Raw genomic sequence first — 27869 nt, 5'->3', positions numbered from 1 at the left:
GAACAACTTGTTGAGTTGAAGAGCCTCTAGTAAAACGTGACTCCAGAGCTGGTGCTGAAATGGGAAAGGGGGATCAGCACTGCCATCTGGTGGAATACTGTATAACACGTTCTAGAAAAATCGACTGCAGCTTTACCCAATGTGATGACGATGCTGCTGTTTACAAAGATTATGATGATAATTATGACGGTGACAATGATGAGGATGATTATGACGGTGATGATTATGATGATGCTGATTGTGAAAAAAAAATAGCCCGAGAGAGAAAAACTGTGATGAAGGCCTTTGAGTTGGCCAACAAAATGAACACACACACACACACACACACACACACACAGCATGAACGGGTATGTCAGTAGGCAACGATTGTGATCTCTGCAGAGAGCGACAGACAGTCAGTCGCTCACTGCAGGGAAGTGTCTGATGATAGGGCATATCCTGCCTTCTATTTTTAGACGGTAGTGGCACTCAACATGACATTACGTCATTGTGCTGCACACATGCCCGTTCTCTCTCGGCCCCCTCTCTCTTCTCTCTGCTCCAAGTGTGGCTCTCCAGATGTTATGCCGATTCCAAGAGCCAGCGTAAAAACCCTAACCACGTGACCCAACCATCGACGACGTCCCTCTGCAGCTCATTCAGCATGATGGCTGCTGATGCTGCAGCAGCTTCATCCTCAACACACCGCACCGCACTTCATTCCTGCAGCCTGCTGTTGTTTAACTTCTCTATCCTTCTCATCATCGTATTCTTTCTCCCAGCTCCGGCGAAGGGATTGCTTGGTGTCCGCCCAGAGAACACTAAAGCCGGTGAACTGTCTGTGCAAGACGGGCTGCTCCAGGCGACCGAGGGGACGCGGTTCATGCTGCGGGTTTACTACGCAGCATCCCCGGTTACACAGAGAGCCCAGAACCGCTCTGGGAGCGGGAGACCAGAGGGTGCAGCTGCCGCACCATGGATCGCCTTCATAGAGGAGCCAGGAGGAGAGCGAGAGCGAGGAGAGGGGGAGAGCATGGTCCGTTTATTTAGTGTATTGACCATTTACCCATAACGCTATATATGACATATGTTTAATTAAATTGCGTAAATATCGTGTTAAAAATGTTAATTTGTGTTTAGGTCTATTCCAAACGGAACCCGTGCGTGGACGAGCATGCGCGGAGTTCTGACATCGAACTCCTGGGTTCCTTCAGGTCTGCATCCAGCCACAACTCCGTTCTAGGTTCGTTTATAGTTACATGTTTTTATCGTTGTTGAATAGTCGAATGTTAAAAAAAAATGTGTCTTGTGTTATTGTGCGTTTTTATTTTGTCTGATGAGTACCTTTGTGTTATTTGATTCTGATTCCATAGTGGAGCTGCTCGCCAAAGACCTGCGCAAAGATGAGCGGATAAAATACTACTCCATTTGCGCGTTTGATGGGGTGAAGTGGGAACATTTCACCACCAGAGACTTCTGGCTAGCCGTGGTGGAGCGACCCCCTCAAGCGGACGTGTGGCTCCAGTTGGGGGTGTCGGTGATGCTTCTGGGTCTCTCTGCGCTCTGCAGTGGGCTGAACATCAGCATGCTCGCCCTGGATCCCGTTGAGCTCCGGGTCCTCCAAAACAGCGGCACCGAGAAGGAACAAAAATATGCGCACAAGATTGAATCTGTGCGTAAACATGGCAACTACATCCTGTGTACTGTGGTGCTGGGCAATGTGCTGACCAACACCTGTTTCGTAGTGTGGATGTGCCAGATTATAGGGATGACTCCCACCTCCCTTGCTACCTGCACTTTCGGTATATTCTTCATAGGAGAGATCCTGCCTCACTCTGTGGCGTCCAGACACAGCCTCGCCATCGCCTCCAAAACCATCTGGGCCACCCGGCTTCTAATGCTGGTCTCCTTCCCCATCTCCTACCCCGTCTCCAAGCTCCTAGACATCATGCTTCACCAGGAGATCAGTAACTTCTACACCAGAGAGAAACTGGTGGCCATGCTGCGCGTCACAGACCCCTACCACGATCTGGTCAAAGAAGAACTCAACATCATCCAGGGCGCTCTGGAGTTGCGCACCAAGAACGTAGAAGAAGTTCACACCCCGCTGGCGGACTGTTACATGCTCTCCTCGGATGCTGTTCTAGACTTCTGTACCATGTCTGACGTCATGCAGAGCGGGTTCACCCGGATCCCGGTCTATGAGAACGACAGGTCCAACATCGTTGATATCCTGTTCGTCAAAGACCTGGCGTTCGTGGACCCGGATGACTGCACCCCGCTGAAGACCATCACCCAGTTCTACAAACACCCCATGCACTGTGTGTTCAGCGATACCAAACTGGATGTGATGCTGGAGGAGTTCAAGAGAGGTAATAGAGTTAGGTATACACTGTTGTAGAGATGAAAAAAATGTATGCAGAATCAGGTAGCGTATAAAGAGTTAAATATTATAGGAAATGCACCACCATTTTTGGAAACAGGTGGAGGTGCATTCTCCAGAGTTATAACTGCAACCATCAGAGCACATGAACCAATGAGCTCACAAGTTCAAATCACTTGATTACTGCAATTCAGGAACCTCTACCATGTTGCACATGATCTATGATAAAACAAATATTATATTGTTCAGCAGGTGCTGTGCTCGTTTGACAAGAAGTTGTGTATACTGTAGCTAAGTGCCATGAAAGTGTTCAAGTTAACCCCTACACATTCCATCACACCACTTCCCTCTTCCTGAAAAGCAGAGAATCCAGTGTGTATTTAAATCCAGTGATGCTTTGAAGAGTCCGTCATATAAAATGATTCAGGCTCAGCAGGTTCAAGGGGAGGTAATTGGTATAGTCTACTGCAAGGTTTTCTAAACTCAGTCCTGGGGACCCCAAGGGGTATACAATTAGTTTTTTGCCCTAGCACAGCTGATTCAAGTAATCAGAGCTTGATGATGAGTTGATTATTTGAATCAGCTGTGTAGTGTTAGGGTAAAAAACAAAATGTGCACCACTTGGGGTTCCCAGGCCCAAGTTTGGGAAACGCTGGGCTACTGTATGTCAGGGAAGAGTTTTAAGCCATATCTATAATCCATGAAACCAACAACTTCCTTGAAGCTACCCAGGAATGAACTGGGACAGCTTGGAGAGCGTAACAAGGTTATCTATATGTTTTACAGATTATGCAAATTATAGTCTTGTGATTGCTTTAGCTGATTTGGTTCTGGATTATGCAATGATTATGCCAATTATTATGATACAAATTTCCTGTTTTACTTATGGTAATTGCTTTGGATAACCTGTGTTTATTACCCGTCGCAGGAATTCATAAAATGACATTGAGTTGAAAGAGCCCAGTGAAGCGGTACATCCCACAGTAGAACAGGAATGAAGTGCTGCAGTCTGAAGAGAAGTGACAAATTGACAGTAAACGGTCCTTTGTGTTTCCATCCATGTAAGAATGTCAAAGGGAGCTGGAGGCTTTTCTGATTCCCATGACAACCAGAGTATAAATCATTCATCCGTCAGCCAGGAGGCTAGGTAGGTGTGTGTGTGTGTGTGTGTGTGTGTGTGTCTTTTTGTTTAACTATCCTTGTGAGTACCAGAAGTTCTCACAAGGATAGTAAAACAAGGAAAATTCAGACAAGTGGGGACATTTTGCCGGCCTCCTCGAGGAAAAATGCTATTTCAGGTTTAGGGGTAAGGGTTAGGGTTACAATTAGGGTTATGGTTAGAATTAGGGTTAGGGTTACGGTTAGGTTTAGGCTTAGGTATAGTTTTAGGGTCAGGGGTTTGGGGTTAAGGTTGGCAGCAGGTAGCGGCAGGTAGCCTAGTGGTTAGAGCGTTGGACTAGTAACCTGAAAGGTTGGAAGATCGAATCCCTGAGCTGACAAGGTGAAGATCTGTCTTTCTGCCCCTGAACAAGGCAGTTAACCCACTGTTCCTAGGCCGTCATTGAAAATAAGAATTTGTTCTTAACCGACTTGCCTAGGTAAATAAAAAAAGATTAGGGAAAATAGGATTTCGGATGGTAGTAAATTATTTGGTCCCCACAAGAATAGCAATACAAAACTGTGTTTGTGTGGGTGTACACTCAGTACTTCGTTAGGAGCTATACAAAAGTAAAAGTTGATTTTTGAGTGGGTGAAATGAACAGACATAATGTTTCTCGTGTGTGTTGCATAATACACAGAAGTAGAATAGATTTGATGTGCTTTGACTGTTGGCAGGAATCAAACTGGAGGCTTTGGGACAGAGACGGCAGTGTCCACTAGGATGAGAGCTTATGTAACAGGACTAGGGCTTCACTCAGATGCTATTCAGATTGTCAGGGTTGGTTTGTCCATGAGGGCTCAGAGGTGGTAATCTGATTTATTCAGAATGAAGGGTTTAATGATGAGAAGGATGACTTGGGACAAATGAGTTGGATGAGAGGGCCTTATTCAATCAACATTTGTTTTGTGGTGTGATTAAAAGTAACATTCACATTTTCAACTCACATTCATCATCATTTGGTTGTCTAGATGCGCCAGGAGGAAAAGTTGGGCTTCCATCGCAGACGCAGTCTCCTCCTCCCTCAGTCCGGTGTCACATTTTAACTGGTCCACATACATGATATCTGGGTTGCCCCTTCTGGTGGAACCATGCTGTGGTTGCCAGAGAATCAGTTCACTGACAGTGATGTCCTTTTGTCGGTAGGAATGTCTGAGGAGAGCATGTATTGTTCATATACAGTGGGGAGAACAAGTATTTGATACACTGCCGATTTTGCAGGTTTTCCTACTTACAAAGCATGTAGAGGTCTGTCATTTTTATCATAGGTACACTTCAACTGTGAGAGACGGAATCTAAAACAAAAATCCAGAAAATCACATTGTATGATTTTTAAGTAATTAATTTGCATTTTATTGCATGACATAAGTATTTGATCACCTATCAACCAGTAAGAATTCTGGCTCTCACAGACCTGTTCGTTTTTCTTTAAGAAGCCCTCCTGTTCTCCACTCATTACCTGTATTAACTGCACCTGTTTGAACTCGTTACCTGTATAAAAGACACCTGTCCACACACTCAATCAAACAGACTCAAACCTCTCCAAAATGGCCAAGACCAGAGAGCTGTGTAAGGACATCAGGGATACAATTGTAGACCTGCACAAGGCTGGGATGGGCTACAGGACAATAGGCAAGCAGCTTGGTGAGAAGGCAACAACTGTTGGCGCAATTATTAGAAAATGGAAGAAGTTCAAGATGACGGTCAATCACCCTCGGTCTGGGGCTCCATGCAAGATCTCACCTCGTGGGGCATCAATGATCATGAGGAAGGTGAGGGATCAGCCCAGAACTACACGGCAGGACCTGGTCAATGACCTGAAGAGAGCTGGGCCACAGTCTCAAAGAAAACCATTAGTAACACACTACGCCGTCATGGATTAAAATCCTGCAGCGCACGCAATGTCCCCCTGCTCAAGCCAGCGCATGTCCAGGCCCGTCTGAAGTTTGCCAATGACCATCTGGATGATCCTGAGGAGGAATGGGAGAAGGTCATGTGGTCTGATGAGACAAAAATATAGCTTTTTGTCTAAACTCCACTCGCCGTGTTTGGAGGAAGAAGAAGAAGGATGAGTACAACCCCAAGAACACCATCCCAACCGTGAAGCATGGAGGTGGAAACATCATTCTTTGGGGATGCTTTTCTGCAAAGGGGACAGGACGACTGCACAGTATTGAGGGGAGGATGGATGGGGTCATGTATCGCGAGATCTTGGCCAACAACCTCCTTCCCTCAGTAAGAGCATTGAAGATGGGTCGTGGCTGGGTCTTCCAGCATGACAACGACCGGAAACACACAGCCAGGGAAACTAAGGAGTGGCTCCGTAAGAAGCATCTCAAGGTCCTGGAGTGGCCTAGCCAGTCTCCAGACCTGAACCCAATAGAAAATCTTTGGAGGGAGCTGAAAGTCCGTATTCCCCAGCGACAGCCCCGAAACCTGAAGGATCTGGAGAAGGTCTGTATGGAGGAGTGGGCCAAAATCCCTGCTGCAGTGTGTGCAAACCTGGTCAAGAACTACAGGAAACGTATGATCTCTGTAATTGCAAACAAAGGGTTCTGTACCAAATATTAAGTTCTGCTTTTCTGATGTATCAAATACTTATGTCATGCAATAAAATGCAAATTAATTACTTAAAAATCATACAATGCGATTTTCTGGATTTTTGTTTTAGATTCCGTCTCTCACAGTTGAAGTGTACCTATGATACAAATTACAGACCTCTACATGCTTTGTAAGTAGGAAAACCTGCAAAATCGGCAGTGTATCCAATACTTGTTCTCCCCACTGTATATTGTTAGTTACTGCATATTGTTATTTTTCTCATACCCCCCAAAAAATAGACACAAGTTTTGATTGAACAATAGAACCATTCAAAGCAGTTGGTCCTGCAGAATCATGACATTTTATAGAATGGACTATCAAATGTTAAGTTACATATTCATGTGAGGGGGAGAGGATGAGAGTAACGAGAGAACCCTGCTGATTCTGACCTTCACTTCTAATCCTCATGTCAGCAGGCCATCACTGGGGAGAGGCAGAAGTGTGTAGCGGTCAGGAAGTGTGTGTGGGTGTGTGTGTGTGAGCTATTGGTAACCTGGCTGTGGCACCATAAAAAATTCAGTTCCAACCTTTACCTCTCCGTTCCTTCTCTCTTCATCTCCCCACTCTCTGCAGCTGTGATGGAGGCTGTTTCAGGAAGGCAATGGGGTTAGGAGAGGTGGGGAGTCTTACATGAAATGCCACAGTGACTAAATCGTTCACAAGCCATGGAAATAAACCATAGCATCTCTGTTGTTGTACTGGACTGACACACAAGGCAGTGTACTTGTAAATTGTTATGTAAGACGATAACAAAGTCAGTGCCTTTCATAGTGGACAGTTTATTTTTTTTTATTTTTTATCCTCAAACTAAGAGGATTTGATAGTTGAACAAGAGTTAGACTCAATATGGAGTAGAGTTCCAATCTCAAAAGGTTTGGTATGCAGTAGGAGCCTTCATGATGCTGTGTGGGCATGCGTGCGTTCATACTATATCTGTGTGCATGCAGTTCATTCATGCATATATGAGAGTTTAAATACATGCATCTTTGTGTGTTTATGTGTGTGGGTGTGTGTGAGTGTGGGTGTGTGTGTGCGGGCATGCATGCATGTGTGTGCCTGGAGTTGTCAGGCAGCAGTATGGCTAGTGAGTCTACTCGTCAGAACCAGGCTTCCTCAGACTGGTTACGTAATCTCAGGATGGGTTTACGTAACCACCAAGTTTTCCTGACTGTCAAAATGTCTCTATTAATCGCCCCCTGCCCACTGACACATAAACACACACACACACACACACACACACAGACACACACACACACCGCTGAGGGTATTTTCATTTGGGATCTGGCCAGTTCTCAGTAATAATAACACAAATATATGACTTATCTACAGTATGTATGACTGACTCATATCAGCAGGGGAGGGCATCAATCTCTGGCTTAATGGCTACTTACTGTAAGAGTCTCCTGATTGGTGCTGTGTTGATTTTTTATCTGCTTTAATGACAGAAGGATTTCCAGACTCACAAATAGATCCTACTATCCATTTCTCTAACCTCTCCCTCTCTCTCTCTCTCTCTCTTTCTCTCTCTCTCTTTCCCTCTCTCTCTCTCTCGCTCTGTATTCCCCTCCCTCTCTCTCGCTCCCTCCCTCCACCATCCTTTCCCCCTTCCCCTCCTTTGCCTTTCTCTCTCTCTCTCTCTCTCTCCTCTCTCTCTCTCTCTCTCTCTCTCCTTCTCCTCTCTCTCCTAGGTAAATCCCATCTGGCTATAGTCCACAGGGTGAATAGTGAAGGGGAGGGTGATCCATTCTACGAGGTCCTGGGAATCGTTACTTTGGAGGATGTTATCGAAGAAATCATCAAGTCTGAGATTGTAGACGAGACAGACCTCTTCAGTATGTACAATTTAAAAACTCTCTCTCGGTTTCTCTATTCCTGTCTCCATCTATGCTATTTATCCCACCGTTATCGCTTCCTGCTGCTCCCATCACCTGATCTGATGCATAATTAATCAGAAGTAATGAACTTATCCCATAGATGGGTTAATTGGGGCTTAATGCTCTCTCTTCAGTGTGTGTGTGAGAGAGACAGAGAGAGAGAGCGAGACAAAGAAAGAGAGAGAGAGAGGGAGGGGGAGAGAAAGCGAGTGAGAGAGATACCGTATTTATACCTAGTGACCTCATCAAAATACCCTTTTTGTTGTACCGGCTACGGTATTGGACTGGCAAATGCATTTCATTGTGAATTGTGTTGCTCATTGTCCTTGCACTGTACATTGTTTATTTTACATTATGCTGTATTATCAAATATTGCATATTTCTTCTATGTAAGCTACAACCACCAATACTGTGTGCATAATAACAGACTTCCCTAACCCTTTTTGGGAACATCATTGACGTTTAAAACCTGTTACATGTTTAATTGCAAGGTGACTGTATACTGTATACTGTATAAATCAAGCTCCCATGGTAAGAGAGAGAGAAAGAGAGAGGTAAAAAGAGTAGAGAGAGAGAGAGAGTGTGTGTGTGTGTGTGTGTGTGTGTGTGTTAGGGTTGAGTACCTGTGACCGGTATCCCGGGACTTCCTAACCAAGCTCCTTCCCATTTCCCGAGAAAATAATGATGGGTCCCTTGGACCAATAAAATCAAAATGCTATGTCACACCAATTTATTTTATATTTTTTTATTTCACCTTTATTTAACCAGTTAGGCTAGTAGAGAACAAGTTCTCATTTACAACTGTGACCTGGCCAAGATAAAGCAAAGCAGTTCGACACATACAACAACACAGAGTTATACATGGAATAAACACAACATACAGTCAATAATACAGTAGAAAAGTATATATACAGTGTGTGCAAATGAAATATAGCAATTAAACACTGGAATGGTAGATGTGCAGAAGATGAATGTGCAAGTAGAGATACTGGGGTGCAAAGGAGCAAGATAAATAAATAAATACAGTATGGGGATGAGGTAGTTGGATGGGCTATTTACAGATGGGCTATGTACAGGTGCAGTGATCTGTGAGCTGCTCTGACAGCTGGTGCTTAAAGCTAGTGAGGGAGATATGAGTCTCCAGCTTCAGTGATTTTTGCAGTTTGTTCCAGTCATTGGCAGCAGAGAACTGGAAGGAAAGGCGGCCAAAGGAAGAATTGGCTTTGGGGGTGACCAGCGAGATATACCTGCTGGAGTGCGTGCTACCGGTGGGTGCTGCTATGGTGACCAGTGAGCTGAGATAAGGCGGGGCATTACCTAGCAGAGACTTGTAGATGACCTGGAGCCAGTGGGTTTGGCGACGTGTATGACGCGAGGGCCAGCCAACGAGAGCGTACAGGCCGCAGTGGTGGGTAGTATATGGGGCTTTGGTGACAAAACGGATGGCACTGTGATAGACTGCATCCAATTTGTTGAGTAGAGTGTTGGAGGCTATTTTGTAAATTACATCGCTGAAGTCGAGGATCGGTAGGATAGTTAGTTTTACGAGGGTATGTTTGGCAGCATGAGTGAAGGATGCTTTGTTACGAAATAGGAAGCCGATTCTAGATTTAATTTTGGATTGGAGATGCTTAATGTCAGTCTGGAAGGAGAGTTTACAGTCTAACCAGAAACCTAGGTATTTGTAGTTGTCCACATATTCTAAGTCAGAACTGTGCAGAGTAGTGATGCTGGACAGGCGGGCAGGTGTGTGCAGCGATCGGTTGAAGAGCATGCATTTAGTTTTACTTGCATTTAAGAGCAGTTGGAGGCCACGGAAGGAGAGTTGTATGGCATTGAAGCTCGTCTGGAGGTTCGTTAACACAGTGTCCAAAGAAAGACCAGAAGAATACAGAATGGTGGCGTCTGCGTCGAGGTGGATCAGAGAATCACCAGCAGCAAGAGCGACATCATTGATGTATTCATAGAAGAGAGTCGGCCCGAGAATTGAATCCTGTGGCACCCCCATAGAGACTGCCAGAGGTCCGGACAACAGGCCCTCCGATTTGACACACTGAACTCTATCAGAGAAGTAGTTGGTGAACCAGGCGAGGCAATCATTTGAGAAACCAAGGCTGTTGAGTCTGCCGATAAGAATGTGGTGATTGACAGAGTCGAAAGCCTTGGCCAGGTCAATGAATATGGCTGCACAGTAATGTCTCTTATCGATGACGGTTATGATATCATTTAGGACCTTGAGCGTGGCTGAGGTGCACCCATGACCAGCACTGAAACTAGATTGCATAGCGGAGAAGGTACGGTGGGATTCGAAATGGTTGGTAATCTGTTTGTTAACTTGGCTTTCGAAGACCTTAGAAAGGCAGGGTAGGATAGATATAGGTCTGTAGCAGTTTGGGTCTAGTGTCTCCCCCTTTGAAGAGGGGGATGACCGCGGAAGCTTTCCAATCTTTGGAAATCTCAGACGATACGAAAGAGAGGTTGAACAGGCTAGTAAAAGGGGTTGCAACAATTTCGGCAGATCATTTTAGGAAGAGAGGGTCCAGATTGTCTAGCCCGGCTGATTTGTAGGGGTCCAGATTTTGCAGCAATTTCCGAACATCAGCTATTTGGATTTGGTTGAAGGAGACATGGGGGAGGCTTGGGCGAGTTGCTGTGGGGGGTGCAGGGCTGTTGACCGGGGTAGGGGTAGCCAGGTGGAAAGCATGGTCAGGCGTAGAAAAATGCTTATTGAAATTCTCAATTATAGTGGATTTATCGGTGGTGACAGTGTTTCCTAGCCTCGGTGCAGTGGGCAGCTGGGAGGAGGTGCTCTTATTCTCCATGGACTTTACAGTGTCCCAGAACTTTTTTGAGTTTGTGCTACAGGATACAAATTTATGCTTGAAAAAGCTAGCCTTAGCTTTCCTAACTGTCTGTGTATATTGGTTCCTAACTTCCCTGAAAAGTTGCATATCACGGGGGCTATTCGATGCTAATGCAGAGCGCCACAGGATGTTTTTGTGCTGGTCAAGGGCAGTCAGGTCTGGAAAGAACCAAGGGCTATATCTGTTCCTGGTTCTACATTTTTTGAATGGGGCATGCTTATTTAAGATGGTGAGGAAGGCGCTTTTAAAGAATAACCAGGCATCCTCTACTGACGGGATGAGGTCATTATCCTTCCAGGATACCCGGGTCAGGTCGATAAGAAAGGCCTGCTCACTGAAGTGTTTTAGGGAGCGTTTGACAGTGATGAGGGGTGGTCATTTGACCGCAGACCCATTACGGATGCAGGCAATGAGGCAGTCATCGCTGAGATCTTGGTTGAAAACAGCAGAGGTGTATTTGGAGGGCAAGTTGGTTAGGATGATATCTATGAGGGTGCCCGTGTTTACGGATTTGGGGTTGTGCCTGGTGGGTTCATGGATAATTTGTGTGAGATTGAGGGCATCAAGCTTAGATTGTAGGATGGCCGGGGTGTTAAGCATGTCCCAGTTTAGGTCACCTAGCAGCACGAGCTCTGAAGATAGATGGGGAGGCAATCAATTCACATATGGTGTCCAGGGCACAGCTGGGGGCAGAGGGTGGTCTATAGCAAGCGGCACCGGTGAGAGACTTGTTTCTGGAAAGGTGGATTTTTAAAAGTAGAAGCTCGAATTGTTTGAGTACAGACCTGGATAGTAAAACAGAACTCTGCAGGCTATCTCTGCAGTAGATTGCAACACCTCCCCCTTTGGCAGTTCTATCTTGTCGGAAAATGTTATAGTTACGGATGGAAATTTCAGGGGTTTTGGTGGTCTTCCTAAGCCAGGATTCAGACATGGCTAGGACATCCGGGTTGGCAGAGTGTGCTAAAGCAGTGAATAAAACAAACTTAGGGAGGAGGCTTCTAATTTTAACATGCATGAAACCAAGGCTTTTACGGTTACAGAAGTCAACAAATGAGAGCACCTGGGGAATAGGAGTGGAGCTAGGCACTGCAGGGCCTGGATTAACCTCTACATCACCAGAGGAACAGAGGAGGAGTAGGATAAGGGTACAGCTAAAGGCTATAAGAACTGGTCGTCTAGTATGTTCGGAACAGAGAGTAAAAGGAGCAGGTTTCTGGGTGCAATAGAGTAGATTCAAGGTATAATGTACAGACAAGGGTATGGTAGGATGTGAGTACATTGGAGGTAAACCTAGGCATTGCGTATTGATGAGAGAGATATTGTCTCTAGAGACGTTTAAACCAGGTGATGTCACCGCATATGTGGGAGGTGGAACTAAATGGTTGGTTAAGGCATATTGAGCAGGGCTAGAGGCTCTACAGTGAAATAAGACAATAATCACTAACCAGGACAGTAATGGACAAGGCATATTGATATTAGGGAGAGGCATGCGTAGCCAGGTGATCAATAGGGGTCCAGTGAGTGGTTGGGCTGGCTGGAGACACGGCGATTCAGACAGCTAGCACGCCGGGGCTAGCAAGCTAGCAGAAGGGCCTTAGAGGGACGTCGCGACAGAGGAAAGTCTGTTTTAGCCACCTCGTGCGGTGTCGTCGATAAACCAGTCGTGATGGATTAGTAGGGCTCCGAGTAGTAGAGGGGTCCAAGTCCAATTGGCAAAATAGGTATAGTGGCCCAAGAAATTGGCCGATGGATCTATTCAGCTAACAGTCCAATATGCTAACAGTCTAACAGTCCAATGGGCTAGCAGATGGGCATTCAGTGGGCGTCACGATTACCAATGCAAAAATATAAAATATGCACATGCTAATAGCTGCATAAATCGGACACCAGACTTCATTCGCACATTAGACCAGTCATCACAACGCTGTGTGTGTCGGACACCGGACTTCATTCATACATTAGACCAGTCATCACAACGCTGTGTGTGTCGGACACCGGACTTCATTCATACATTAGACCAGTCATCACAACGCTGTGTGTGTCGGACACCGGACTTCAGTCGTACATTAGACCAGTCATCACAAGGCTGTGTGTGTGTGCTTGTGCGTGCGTGTATGTTAAATATAGCACAGTGCAGCAAATCTCAGTGACTGCACCGCAGGCCTCAGTATAACACCAGCTGCTCATACTGAAGCCTTACTATTTAACACAATCTGAACATCATATTACCAATCCAATCTAAGGCTATTCATCAATCTCCCCAGATGAGGGATTGTCTGATTAAAATCAGATTAGTGAGTTGGGGGTGTGTATTTTTTCATTAGATGTTTCTGGAACAATAAAAAAAAAGTTTGTGTTCTGTGATAAATAACTGTAAATAAAAAATAAAAAATGTAATTGATTGATTAATTGATGGATGGTTAATTGGTTAATTGATTGGTTAATTGCTTAATTGTTCCCTAGTTGATAAGAGGACTAAGAGGCGCGTGTCTCACCATGAGAGGAAGCAACACGACTTCTCCATCTTTAATCTGACAGAGAACGAGATGAAGGTGAAGATGTCTCCTCAACTGCTGCTTGCTACACACCGCTTCCTGGCCACAGGTAGGACCTCTGTGTGTATGGGTGGATGGATGTGTTTGTGTGTGTGTGTGTATGTGCATCTGTGTGTGTACTCACGCTTTACAATTTTTTCTATTCACCCATTCTTTTCTTTCTTTCTTTCTAGAAGTAGAGCCCTTCAGGCCGTGTCATCTCTCAGAGAAGATTCTCCTTCGTCTGATCAAACACCCCAGTGTTGTTCAGGAACTAAAGTTTGACAGAAAGAACAAACAAGCACCACAGCACTTCCTGTATATGAGGAACAAACCTGTCGACTACTTTGTCCTGGTTCTACAGGTACACACCATACACACTTATAGTTCACTGTTCTGGTTCTACAGGTACACACCATACACACTTATAGTTCACTGTCCTGGTTCTACAGACACACATCGTACACACTGATACTATACTGTCCTGGTTCTACAGACACACACCATACACACTGATATTACACTGTCCTGGTTCTACAGACACACACCATAGACACTGATACTACACTGTACTGGATCTACAGACACACACCATACACACTGATACTATACTGTCCTGGTTCTACAGACACACACCATACACACTGATACTATACTGTCCTGGTTCTACAGACACACACCATAGACACTGATACTACACTGTCCTGGATCTACAGACACACACCATACACACTGATGCTATACTGTCCTGGTTCTACAGACACACACCATAGACACTGATACTATACTGTCCTGGTTCTACAGACACACACCATAGACACTGATGCTATACTGTCCTGGATCTACAGACACACACCATACACACTGATGCTATACTGTCCTGGTTCTACAGACACACACCATAGACACTTATGCTACACTGTCCTGGTTCTACAGACACACACCATACACACTGATGCTATACTGTCCTGGATCTACAGACACACCATACACACTGATGCTATACTGTCCTGGTTCTACAGACACACACCATAGACACTGATGCTACACTGTCCTGGTTCTACAGACACACACCATACACACTGATGCTACACTGTCCTGGTTCTACAGACACACACCATACACACTGATGCTACACTGTCCTGGTTCTACAGACACACACCATAGACACTGATACTACACTGTCCTGGATCTACACATACACACCATAGACACTGACACTACACTGTCCTGGATCTACAGACACACACCATACACACTGATACTACACTGTCCTGGTTCTACAGACACACACCATAGACACTGATACTACACTGTCCTGGATCTACACATACACACCATAGACACTGACACTACACTGTCCTGGTTCTACAGACACACACCATACACACTGACACTACACTGTCCTGGATCTACAGATACACACCATACACACTGATACTACACTGTCCTGGTTCTACAGACACACACCATAGACACTGATACTACACTGTCCTGGATCTACACATACACACCATAGACACTGACACTACACTGTCCTGGATCTACAGACACACACCATACACACTGATACTACACTGTCCTGGTTCTACAGACACACACCATAGACACTGACACTACACTGTCCTGAATCTACAGACACACACCATACACACTGATACTACACTGTCCTGGTTCTACAGACACACACCATAGACACTGATACTACACTGTCCTGGATCTACACATACACACCATAGACACTGACACTACACTGTCCTGGTTCTACAGACACACACCATACACACTGATACTACACTGTCCTGGTTCTACAGACACACACCATACACACTGACACTACACTGTCCTGGATCTACAGATACACAGCTAGGGTTGTAAAACTACTGGTTATTTTTAAAAGTTACATATTGGAAATCTATGGAAACTTGGGTGTTTATTAGTCTGTCTGTGTGTTATGTCATTGCAGGGTAAAGTGGAGGTGGAGATTGGTAAGGAGGCTCTTCGTTTTGAGAACGGAGCTTTCTCCTACTATGGCATGCCAGCCCTCATACCACCACTACCTATAGGTAAATAACCCATGACCCCAACGACACACAATGGGATTTTAACAGTGGGTGTTAGTGATTATGATGTTGTTGATGATAATGCAGAATTTGAGATTTCAAAATGTTTAAAACCATGACTAGAGAGAGACTGTCAACGAATACAGCAAAGATAAGTTCTTACTCAGCACTGTCAACACTGTGTTCAACACTTTTATAAATCATAAAATGTGTGTTCTTCCTATTTCCACTCAGACCTACAACAAGCACTGCAGCAGTAATGAATGAGTAAGAAAGTGTATCTATAGGCTTGCATTGCTGTTATTATTAGCGGCTTGGGTCTTTTTTAATATCGAGGAATATTTCACCTTCTCTGTTTATAGGAGTAACAACATGAATTTGTGCATGAGGCAGAAATAATGTGGTGCGACTCGAGTTTCGCCATCAGCTGGAAGACAGTGTCCTTTTTTGGTCAGTGTCAGTGGAGGAAAGGGAGAGCGGAGGGATGTTGAGAGATGGACGCTCAGTCTGCTGCTCTCTCCCTTCGCTGACTGACAATCAGATGCAGGCACCATCAGCCCAGTAAAATAAAAAGCAAATTATTTAAATGTATGCTCACGCAGTTGTGCTTCACAAGTAATACAACAATGGATATATTACCAGTGTGATCATATAGCCTACCTAAATATAATTTTAAATAATGTCTGAACAACAATGCATTGGCAGTGCAATTCAAGCAAATCCGATATGCGGTGGTAACGTATTGGGCCTATAGCTTACTGCACAAACCTCATTGCTACAATACTGTTTTTAATTGTTGCATAGGCTTATGTTTTTTAAGTCATGTTAAGAAAAATCTGAGCGGTAGATCTCGGCATGCATTTTGACTCAAAGTGATCTTGATTCAGAAAAGGTTGGTGACAACTGTTCATGAGTTTTCCCTGTTAACACTATCAATATTTCCCTTTACTGTGGCAATTGTGATCGAATCAACACAATATTAGCCACTTTCAATGCAACATACCGAAACAAAACAAACTATGTAAAATATTTTGTTGTAGGCAGAACACATCGGAGTAGGATTGTATTGCATTGACATGCACTACTCAGCCCATACTCTACACAGACCGGTGCGGCATAAACAATCAGAGCTGCAGTAGGCCTATATGCAAATAGACCATTGCCAAATATGGAAATGCACCATTTACTTTGAACTGGACTGTGTTTACAGCATGAGTGGTCGTGAGTAGATGCCCTTGTTTTGAGATCAAAGCGAGAGCTGCATGTAGCCACGTGCACATTTTGTTAATATCTTTGCTAGTTAGTGAGTTAACATCTTTGAAAAGCGAGTCAGGTAAAGAGCATTGATTTTGTCTTAAAGTGGCAGTGTTGTATTTTGAGACAGGCTTGAATAAGCAAGTAGCCAATAGGCAGAGGGAGCATAATTTGTCTGATTATCTGTAATAATGGTGTTTTATTTTGTAAAGTGGTTTCTTGCATCAAACATCACAACAAGATGTTCAATCACCTCCTTGTCTGAAGGACAAGTGGATAAACAGGTTAATGTCAAGCGCTGCATGTTGTTTTTTTCAAAGTCTCATGGAATGTAGGCCTACATTGAACACCACACATTGGCTGCTACTGTAGGCTGAATGATAGAACAACTATTTCCATGTTAAAATGTTTTGGGATGCATTTTCTCCATTATTGGTGATGGTAGGCCACTCTGGTAGGCCTACAGTGCATTTGGAAAGTATTCAGACCCGTTCACTTTTTCCACATTTTGTTACGTTACAGCCTTATTCTAAAATTGATTAAATTACTTTTTTTTCCTCATCAATCTACAAACAAAACCCCAAAATGACAAAGCAAAAACTATTATTCAGAAATGTTAGCAAATTTACTAAAAATACCTTATTTACATAAGTATTCAGACCTTTTGCAATGAGACTCGAAATTGAGCTCAGGTGCATCCTGTTTCCATTGATCATCCTTGATATGTTTCTACAACTTGATTGGATTCCAGCTGTGGTAAATTCACCAAAATGGACATGATTTGGAAAGGCACACACATAAGGACCAACAGTTGACATTGCATGCCAGAGCAAAACCAAGCCATGAGGTCGAAGGAATTGTTTGATCTGGGGAAGGGTACCAAAACACTTCTGCAGCATTGAAGGTCCCCCAAGAACACAGTGGCCTCCATAATTCTTAAATGGAAGAAGTTTGGAACCACCAAGACTCTTCCTAGAGCTGGCTGCCCGGCCAAACTGAGCAATCAGGGGAGAAGGGCCTTGCTCAGGGAGGTGACCAAGAACCCGATGGTCACTCTGACAGAGCTCCAGAGTTCCTCTGTGGAGATGAGAGAACCTTCCAGAAGGACAACCATCTCTGCAGCACTCCAGGTCTTTATGGTAGAGCAGCCAGACGGAAGCCACTCCTCAGTAAAAGTGACATGACAGCCCACTTGGAGTTTGCCAAAAGGCGTCTAATAGACTCCCAGACCATGAGAAACAAGATTCTCTGGTCTGATGAAACCAAGATTGAACTCCTTGGCCTGAATGCCAAGCGTCACATCTGGAGTAAACCAGGCACCACTCATCACCTGGCCAATACAATCCCTATGGTGAAGCATGGTGGTGGCAGCATCATGCTGCGGGATGTTTTTCAGCGACAGGGACTGGGAGACTAGTCAGGATCGGAGGAAAGATGAACAGAGTAAAGTACAGAGAGATCCTTGATGTGAACCTGCTCAGGACCTCAGACTGGGGACGAAGATTCACCCTCAAATAGGACAATGACCCTAAGCACACAGCCAAACAACAGAGGAGTGGCAACGCAGGACTGGCTTCGGGACACGTTTCTGAATGTCCTTGAGTGGCCAGAGCCCGGATTTGAACCCGATCGAACATCTTTGAAAATAACAGTGCAGCGATGCTCCCCATCCAACCTGACTGATCTTGAGAGGATCTGCAGAGCAGAATGGGAGGAAATCCCCAAATACAGGTGTGCCAAGCTTGTAGCGTCATGCCCAAGAAGACTCGAGGCTGTAATCGCTGCCAAAGGTGCTTCAACAAAGTACTGCGTAAAGGGTCTGAAAATGTAAATGTTATTTTTCAGTTGTTTTTTAAAAATACATTTGTAACAATGTCTAAAAACCTATTTTTGCTTTGTCAATAAGGCTGTAACATAACAAAATGTGGAAAAAATGAAGAGGTCTGAATACTTTCCGAATGCACTGTACATTACGATCAAATAGCCACAGTATCCTACAAAAACATTTGAGGGAACAGTCATTAAGTGTTCAGCCTCTTTGTTATGGCACGCCTAAATAAGTTCAGGAGTAAACATTTGCATCAATACACCCAGTCACTACAAAGATACAGGCGTCCTTCCTAACTCAGTAGCAGGAGAGGAAGGAAACCGTTCAGGGATTTCACCATGAGGCCAATGGTGACTTTAAAACAGTTACAGAGTTTAACGGCTGTGATGGTAGAACTGAGGATGGCTCAACATTGTAGTTACTCCACAATACTAACCTAAATGACAGAGTGAAAAAGAGGGAAGCCTGTACAGAATAAAATATTCAAAACATGTATCCTGTAAGGCACTAAAGTAATACTGCAAAAAATGTGGCAAAGAAATGAACGTTATGTCCTGAATACAAAGCGTTATGTTTGGGGCAAATCCAACACAACACATCACTGAGTACCACTCTTCATTTCAAGTATGGTGGTGGCTGCATCATGTTATGGGTATGCTTGTCATCGGCAAGGGCTAGGGAGTTTTTTAGGATAAAAAGAAACAGAATAGATATAAGCCCAGGTGAAATCTTAGAGGAAAACCTGGTTCAGTCTGCTCTCCAACAGACACTGGGAGACAAATCCACCTTTCAGCAGGACAATAACCTAAAACAAGGCCAAATATACACTGGAGTTGCTTACCAAGACGACATTGTATGTTCCTGAGTGGCCTAGATACAGTTTTGACTTAAATCGGCTTGAAAATCTATGGCAAGACTTGAAAATGGCTGTCTAGCAATGATCAACAACCAACTTGAGCTTGAAGAATTTTCAAAAGAATAAGGTGCAAGTATTGTACAATCAAGGTGTGCAAAGTTCTTATAGACTTACCAAGAAAGACTCACAGCTGTAATCACTGGCAAAGGTGATTCTAACATGTATTGACTCAGGGGGGTGAATACTTATCTAATCAAAATATATTAGTGTGGAAAAAGTAAAGGGCTGTGAATACTTTCTAAAGGCATTGTATGTGTGTGCAAAATCCACTATTCATTTTCTTTTGAATCTGTGGGAGAAGCTGCAGTGGAAACTATGTAACTCCAGCAATTAAAGCTGTTTAAAAAAATTGTTTAGTGGAAAGACATGTCCTGACCTGTGTGATATAACACACTGATAAGCAGACACAAGAGGACCAGCCCAGTGACGTGCACGTGAGCGAGCGTTTGTGTGTGTGTGTATGTCAGGGGTGGGCAACATTTTTTTGGTTATTGGGTCATATCGGCATTTTGAAATTCAATGGAGGGCCACCCGGAGTTTTTGGGGACTGGTTTATTTGTCAAAATCAGGGTTGGGGAGTAACTGATTACATGGAATCAGTTACATGTTATCTGACTACAAAAAAACTGTAACTGTCTGTAATCAGTTATGTTACCAGCAAAAATACTGTAATGAGGTTAAAGATACTTCTGAAAAACTAGATGATTACTTCAGAAAGGATGTTTGCAAGAAGAAAAAAAAAATGACACCTTTCTGTTTTTCTCAATGACATTCAATTCAGCATTGAAAAATGGCACAAGTTCAAGTTTTTTATCCACCTGAGCGAGTCTGACCACAAGTCAGAGACCACTATGATGACACAACAAATGTGTTTGATAGATCCATTCTGTCTTGTTCTAATGCATTTTAAGGGGAACGTAATCAGATTACGTTACTGAGTTTGGGTAATCCAAAAGTTATGTTACTGATAAAAATGTTGTACAGGTAACTAGTAACTGTAACAGATTACATTTAGAAAGTAATCTACCCAACCCGAGTAAAAAACTATTTTTGTAGCCAGAAAAAGGGCAGTTATTTCTAATTTCTAATACTTTCTATCTAGTTTTAGACGCTCAAGTGTGGTCTGGAGCGTTTTTTTTTTTAAATCATCAGAAATAAGAGACAGAATCTAATCAAACTCATCTCCAGTCAACAGGTTTGGTTCTGGTAGCAGTGGGTTGAACCAGTCAGAGTCTGTCCTATCAGGAGGCAGTGTGGGTCAACTGAGTATAGGAGGGGGAGCAGTCTACCTACCTGACTTCTCTGTCAGACAACTCACTGACCTACAGATTATAAAGGTATACACCCACACACGCATACACACACAAACGTAAAATACCTCTAAACTCCTAACTACCCATACCGCTACTAATTTCCATTTCCCTTTGAAATGTCTTAATCCCACTTATTTTGACTGAACACAGACACATCCTCTCTCCCTCTCCCTCCCTCCATCCTTCTCTCTCTCTCCTTCCCTCCCTCCCTGTTTTTCCTTTTAATCTGTCTGTTTTAGCTTTAATCATTGGTGATAAATGAGCTCCATTTTCAGTATGAATAATTTAGACTTAAAGTGATGGATGTACATCCTAAGTACACACTCCCTCATATCCCCCCCAAGGTCATTAATATAGTTCCAGGAAGAAGGTTGCTAGCACACACAAACTGTAACTTTTACGTTTATATAGAGAAACAGCTTGGTGGTGTGTGTGTGTGTGTGTGTGTGGCGTGCATGTGTATTTGCCGTGTTTGTCGATGATTTTGTGTTGATGCTGTTTTTGTGGTGTGTGTTGATGATTTTGTGTTGATACTGTATTTGTGGGGTGTGTTGATGATTTTGTGTTGATACTGTATTTGCGGGGTGTGTTGATGATTTTGTGTTGATACTGTATCTGTGGGGTGTGTTGATGATTTTGTGTTGATACTGTATTTGTGGGGTGTGTTGATGATTTTGTGTTGATACTGTATTTTCGGTGTGTGTTGCTGATTTTGTGTTGATACTGTATTTTCGGTGTGTGTTGATGACTTTGTGTTGATACAGTATTTGCGTGTGTGTGAAATTCTTTGCTAGATCTCGAGGAACCACTACCAGAATGCTCTAACAGCCAGTCTTATGGACAGTGTACCCCAGACCCCTGATCCCGACGGGAGACCGACCATCCCTGAGACCCGCTCCCACAGCATCGCCCTGCCCCTGACACACACATACACACACCTCCGACCCGTCCTGGAACGACACACACACACAGAGGACAACACTGGACCACTCACCTCACAGCTCAACGAGAGAAACCGCATCGTCCGTAAGTGGAGTGTTTGTGTGTGTGTGTGGGTTACATAACCACCGTGGCAAACAGACGGTGTTAAAGAGTCTTTGATATGTTTTTTCCCCATCTTCATTCTGTCAGACACACAGAATAGATGTGATTAGAAGGCTAAAATAGACAGAGTTTGAGGCATAAATAGCTACATTTTGTTGATCATTTGTCAGTATTTACTTCCAAAGGGAGATTCATCTGAAATAGACTCTTGCTTCAGTTGAACACACACACCATAGGGTGACATGCCAGGCAGTACAGGCCAGATGGTATCTGAAAACTCATGTAAGCCCTGAAACCAATCAGGTTTGGTTTATCTCATAATGCTTGTGAGTATGCATGTATGAACCTCTAACCTGCCCTCCTAAGCCTATGGTCTCTCTCTTGGAATCAGTGGTCTGTCCTCTTGGTTGACGAGTTAAACCAAGGGGTGGAATTGGTCATAATGCAGACATGTGCTGACTAGCCCCTCCCTGGTTCTCAATACCTCACTTTGCAGATAATGGGACATGGATCTGGTTCTTTCAGATCCACACTTCTATGCACAGAAGGGAGATTTTGAGACTGAAAAGGGGCTACCACTTCACTGAGGTGCTGCCTCTGTCCAGATTGTCACCTTGGTACTCTGTCTCCCTCTACAGGCAGTAAGTCAGACGGACAGAGGAGTCCCAGTGATTCGGTGTTTCTACGGATGGATGACATACCCTACATCCAAGAGGACCTACAAAAACACCGTCAGGAAGGCCACCCAGAGGAGCGACTAGAGGAGAGACCGGAAGACCTCCCGGAAGATAGAAAGGAAGACCGCCCAGAAGACAGGCCCGAAGGCCGTCTGAAAGACCGGCTGGAAGACCGTCCGGAAAACCGGTTAATTGAACGCCCAGAAGACCAGCTGGTAGAAATTCCGGAAGACCAGCTGGAAAGCCAAGAAGGGAACGGTGAGGAGAGAAGGGAGAGAGTTGTAAGCTGTTATAGCTGGTATATACATGAGTGGTAACATTATTTAGTCCTCACATGTCTGGTGAAGTAAAAAAAATCCTCCCATGGAAACATTGCCTTGAACAGTGCCTTGGCCATGGTTTGCATAATTAATAGTTTTTATTTATAGTCTTGTAGGTTGCAGCTCTTCTCATTTCTCTACTCCCCCTCCCCCTCTCTCTCACTCTCTCTCACCCACACACTCTCTCTTGCCAACTCTTTTAATCCCTTGCCCACTTTTGTTCTCATTCACTCTCATCCTCTTGCTCTCCCACCTAGATGCTGTTCCTGTGGAGTTAGATATCATCTGTTCTTTATCTGGCTCAGAGGAGACACTGGGGAAGAAGCTGCTACGTAAACTGAGTGAGTGAGTGATCTAGGACCAGCTTTTCCTCCCCATATTGTACATTTGACCATAGATCAGTATTCATTCTTCTAATTCTGCCCAACTAACCCACCCTTACACAAACACACACAAACACACGCACATACAAACATTCCTCACCTAAACACTGTGTGGGCCCCAACAGTCAGCCAGACTAGTGACGGCAGGCGTATCATAGCAACATAACTTTGTTCTATCTCTTGCTGCATCACACGTTCCTCCAGAGAGTCTAATATACAATGTGTAAATACAAATAAGCTAATGGGTCTCTGAAATTACAGGATAACAGATTTGTTTTTAATATTTGTATGATGTTATTTTGTGCTACATTCTTCAATCAAACGAAACTGATATGTTATGTTTCAATTGTAAATTAAAAGGTTATTTGTCATATGCAGAGATTGTTTGTACATGTTCGTATTCTTATCTTTTATTATTGTTGTTGCATTGTTGAGAAGGAACCTGCAAGTAAGCATTTCATTGGACGGTGTATACCATATGTATCCTGTACATACGACTAATCGTAAAACTCGAACTTGAAACTTGAACTTGACACTGTGTCCTATCCTTCCAGGTAACAAGAAGAGGAAAAAGTCCCGGGATGGGGAGAAGAGTGTGGAGGAAGGCTTGGAGCAGCCATTGGTGACCACCTAGCACAACGCCAGGTAGAGACAGCAGGGAAGACCTAGCATAGAGAAAGATAGAGAATAGACTGGCTCTGTTTCTCTCTCAATTCCCACTGGGAACTGGGTTAGAGGTTTGGTATGGACCAGACTCTAGTACTTGTCAATAGACGTCGAGAACCTCAAGATCTCTCTCTGAACGGTCTACTCCCCAGACCCTACCCCTGCATACCCTCTGTCCACTCCCCAGACCCAACCCTACCCCTGGATACCCTCTGTCCACTCCCCAGACCCAACCCTAACCCTGCATACCCTCTGTCCACTCCCCAGACCCAACCCTAACCCCTGCATACCCTCTGCCCACTCCCCAGACACAACCCTAACCCCTGCATACCCTCTGTCCACTCCCCAGACCCAACCCTAACCCCTGCATACCGTCTGTCCCCTCCCCAGACCCAACCCTAACCCCTGGATACCCTCTGTCCACTCCCCAGACCCAACCCTAACCCTGCATACCCTCTGTCCACTCCCCAGACCCAACCCTAACCCCTGCATACCCTCTGCCCACTCCCCAGACACAACCCTACCCCTGCATACCCTCTGTCCACTCCCCAGACCGAACCCTAACCCTGCATACCCTCTGTCCACTCCCCAGACCCAACCCTAACCCTGCATACCCTCTGTCCACTCCCCAGACACAACCCTACCCCTGCATACCCTCTGTCCACTCCCCAGACCGAACCCTAACCCTGCATACCCTCTGCCCACTCCCCAGACCCAACCCTAACCCCTGCATACCGTCTGTCCCCTCCCCAGACCCAACCCTAACCCCTGCATACCGTCTGTCCACTCCCCAGACCCAACCCTAACCCCTGCATACCGTCTGTCCACTCCCCAGACCCAACCCTAACCCCTGCATACCGTCTGTCCCCTCCCCAGACCCAACCCTAACCCCTGCATACCGTCTGTCCCCTCCCCAGACCCAACCCTAACCCCTGCATACCGTCTGTCCCCTCCCCAGACCCAACCCTAACCCCTGCATACCCTCTGTCCCCTCCCCAGACCCAACCCTAACCCCTGGATACCCTCTGTCCCCTCCCCAGACCCAACCCTAACCCCTGGATACCCTCTGTCCCCTCCCCAGACCCAACCCTAAGAAATCTGAACGCACTAGCAACACTTTGAAAAGTTTATGTAATTATACTTTCCTGAGGATATATTGACTCACATTCCTACCTGCAAAAGGACTGACCGCATTGACAAGCGGTAAAGTTAAAATATAATTTTATTCAACATTCTGGCTTGTAGAGGTCGTGAGAGGAAACTTTCCCGAACCAAACGCTCATTTATGCCCAATGTAGAATTCAATGAAATTCAACGTTGTGTTTCCAGGCTGGCTGGGTAACAGACTACGGAAACATTAAGACTTTAATTAACTTTACTATATGTTTCTGTTGAGTTACCTTTCAGCCACCCATCTCTACTGTGCTAGAGGAGTCTGAAGAGGAGAAAGAAGAATAAACTAAATGAAGAGAAAAATAAGAGGGAAATAGCAAGTCTAGATATGAGCCATCTTTTAAATATTTTTTATTGCTCAACCAAGAAGACAACAATTTCTGTCTTCTACCATCAGATGATTGTTTCTTATTACCAAGTGCTTTCTGCACAGGGAACTGTCCTTATCATAGAATAGAGTACTTCTATCAGTCAATCAACTGTGGTTGATAGGAGTCCTGCCATATAAATGCCATCCACACTGCCAGTGTTCTGATGACACATAAGGAAGAAACAGCCAACACACACCAGCCATGAGAACAAGCACAATGTCTACAACCATGGACTTTATACTGATTTAAAGGAGCAGTCTGTCATTTCTTTATCCCATGTGGCCACTGGATGATTTTTTTCATGCACAAACAGTCTAGTCTCAAGCAAAAACACCACACACACACACACACACACACACACACACACACACACACACACACACACACACACACACACACACACACACACACACACATTTAGTTCCATTGAAGTCAATTGACTCCCAGTTCTGTCAGATCTATACATTTGATCAGATTTTAAAAAGCCATATAATAACTAACAAACCTGCCAGCATAAAGAAGGGATATGCAATATTCACAATCCCAAAAACGTAGGTTGCGTGTTACCTAGATTTGAACAGGTATTTTATTATGATTAGATAATATGAGGTTTGACATTTTTGTGATGATTGGATGATATTTGATCATTTGATTTATAATATGGTGATTAATTGGTAACCTGTAATGAATAGGTTGTTTTAACAGCGATCGTTCAGCCATTTACTGGTTGCTAGCATTCTAATAGTTGGCCTAATTTCAGTTTGTGACAAAACAAGCAAGTGTAGTGTAGAGAATCATTGTACCATCTAAACCGCTTTGAGATATTTTTCCATAACCAAATATATTTTATGTTCAGCTGTTTGAAGCTGGTGTACAAAACCCAATGTAAAAGATGCAAAAACGAAATGATTTATAATAATATGGTGATTAATTGGTCATCTGTAATGAATAGGTTGTTTTAACAGCATGTACCTAGAACAACTCCTGCCTGCCATATCATTTCCTTTATCATCATAATATAGATACACACCCACTAAATGTCCCATCTCCATATCACCATGACATAAAGTAGTCACCATAAGTGTGACATTGCAGTAGGTAACAGTTGTAACACCCTATCTGTGTTTAGCCCCATGACGAAGTGAAGTGTTACTCCCACATGCATGCTATTACTACAGATGCAAACATAACAGGTTAACTATTCTCTTTGAAGAGACCCCTCCAGGGACACGCAAGGGCATAGGAACACAGGGGGCTGGGGGCTGAGCTTCTGGGATGAGAGGCTGCAGATACAGGGGCCTGGAGGCTAGGGGTGTTTGGTTATATACAGTGGCACAGGAGCTGGGTGTATGCTTACTGCTTACTGCTTTCCCAGTAGAATATATTCCTATTTAAGGACAACGCCTTGGGCTAGATACTCGGCTTGATTATAGACAGGAGCATGACGCAAACCTGTGGTTATGAAAGACCAGGCTGACGTGGAGATGTAGTTTTGATGGGAGGTTGTAGTGTATAGAAAACTGCTAAGCAATACATAAGCATGAGAAGAAAATACCTGAGTGTAATATTAGGTGACAGCTGCACAGAGTATCAGGACAGTGTAACATGCTTAAGGACAGACACCCCTGTAAAGTCAGCCAGGCACAGATTAAAATATATATACTGTTTTATAGGAATGTATGCCAATGTACACAGGGGTTCATAGTTAGAATTAGAGATGTACACAGAGAGATTACATTTTATAGTGCCCTTTATTATATAGGTGGTCAGACAATGGACTCTGTCCTATTCATCTGTAGCAATAATAATTCCCTAGATCCTCCCTGAGACCATCACTATTCCCTATTGGTTAGCTGCTATTAGGCTGGACTTAGATTGAGTTGCTCTTTATTGCGCAATACTGACAGATAACTGATTTACTGAGAGCGGGGGTGAGTGGGAGGGAAGAAGAAAGGTAGTGAAAGAGAGCAGGAGAGAGGAAAGGAGAGAGAGAAGGGAAAGTGAGCACTGCAGGGAAGGTGGGAGGAGACATGACGCAGTCTGACGTCAAGCCACTGCCTTCCTTGACGCACGCAAACACACACGCATTCAGTACTGAACTGCTTTACAGAAGGACCCCCCCCCCCCCCCCCCCCCACACACACACAGGATCCCTTATGACCTGACAAATACAGTAGCTGAGTTGTTGAAATCAAAGAACTAAGAAACCAAGCACTCTCTCAGCCTCATGCTCTCAGAGAACACATTTGGTGAGGGTGACAGAGATACAGTAGATAGTGATAGCTTTTATATAGATTATAAGGGACAGGAGGATATGTAAGGGAACATTTTATGAATTTTTTTCCAGAATGTGCTAATTTAGGGATGGTTTAACAGTTTACATGATCTTCAGAATATCAGGGTTTTCAGGATATCAGGCCTCCCAATGTATTAAAAACGATGAACTCCTCAATAAAAAGATTAA

At 44.2% G+C, this 27869-nt stretch overlaps 1 protein-coding gene across 1 annotated transcript; it reads left to right on the top strand.

Moving 5' to 3' along the window:
* The first annotated feature begins 405 nt into the window (after window positions 1–405).
* On the top strand, window positions 406–27837 carry LOC106612928 (metal transporter CNNM1). Its single transcript, XM_082976948.1, has 12 exons — window positions 406–1015; window positions 1120–1222; window positions 1353–2351; window positions 7811–7954; window positions 13327–13467; window positions 13592–13761; window positions 15364–15463; window positions 20647–20795; window positions 21566–21797; window positions 22454–22556; window positions 23059–23153; window positions 23750–27837. The coding sequence occupies exons 1-12, from the start codon at window positions 644–646 to the stop codon at window positions 23827–23829; spliced, it is 2688 nt and encodes an 895-aa protein (XP_082833074.1). The 5' UTR covers window positions 406–643; the 3' UTR covers window positions 23830–27837.
* The last annotated feature ends 32 nt before the right edge of the window (window positions 27838–27869 follow it).

Source organism: Salmo salar, chromosome 01 (genome assembly GCF_965601325.2).
Source record: "Salmo salar chromosome 01, fSalSal1, whole genome shotgun sequence".
Taxonomy (NCBI): Eukaryota; Metazoa; Chordata; class Actinopteri; order Salmoniformes; family Salmonidae; genus Salmo; species Salmo salar.
The sequence above is the reverse complement of the archived record's forward strand: the minus strand, read 5'-3'. Positions and strand labels throughout refer to the sequence as shown.

What these genes read in the sequence shown, in the direction of transcription:
- LOC106612928 (XM_082976948.1), top strand. Translation starts at nt 644, where the DNA reads ATGATGGCTGCTGATGCTGCAGCAGCTTCATCCTCAACACACCGCACC. An exon ending in ACTTTGTCCTGGTTCTACAG is followed by an intron (nt 13,762 to 15,363) that starts GTACACACCATA and finishes ATGTCATTGCAG; the next exon opens with GGTAAAGTGGAGGTGGAGAT. An exon ending in CATACCACCACTACCTATAG is followed by an intron (nt 15,464 to 20,646) that starts GTAAATAACCCA and finishes ACTCATCTCCAG; the next exon opens with TCAACAGGTTTGGTTCTGGT.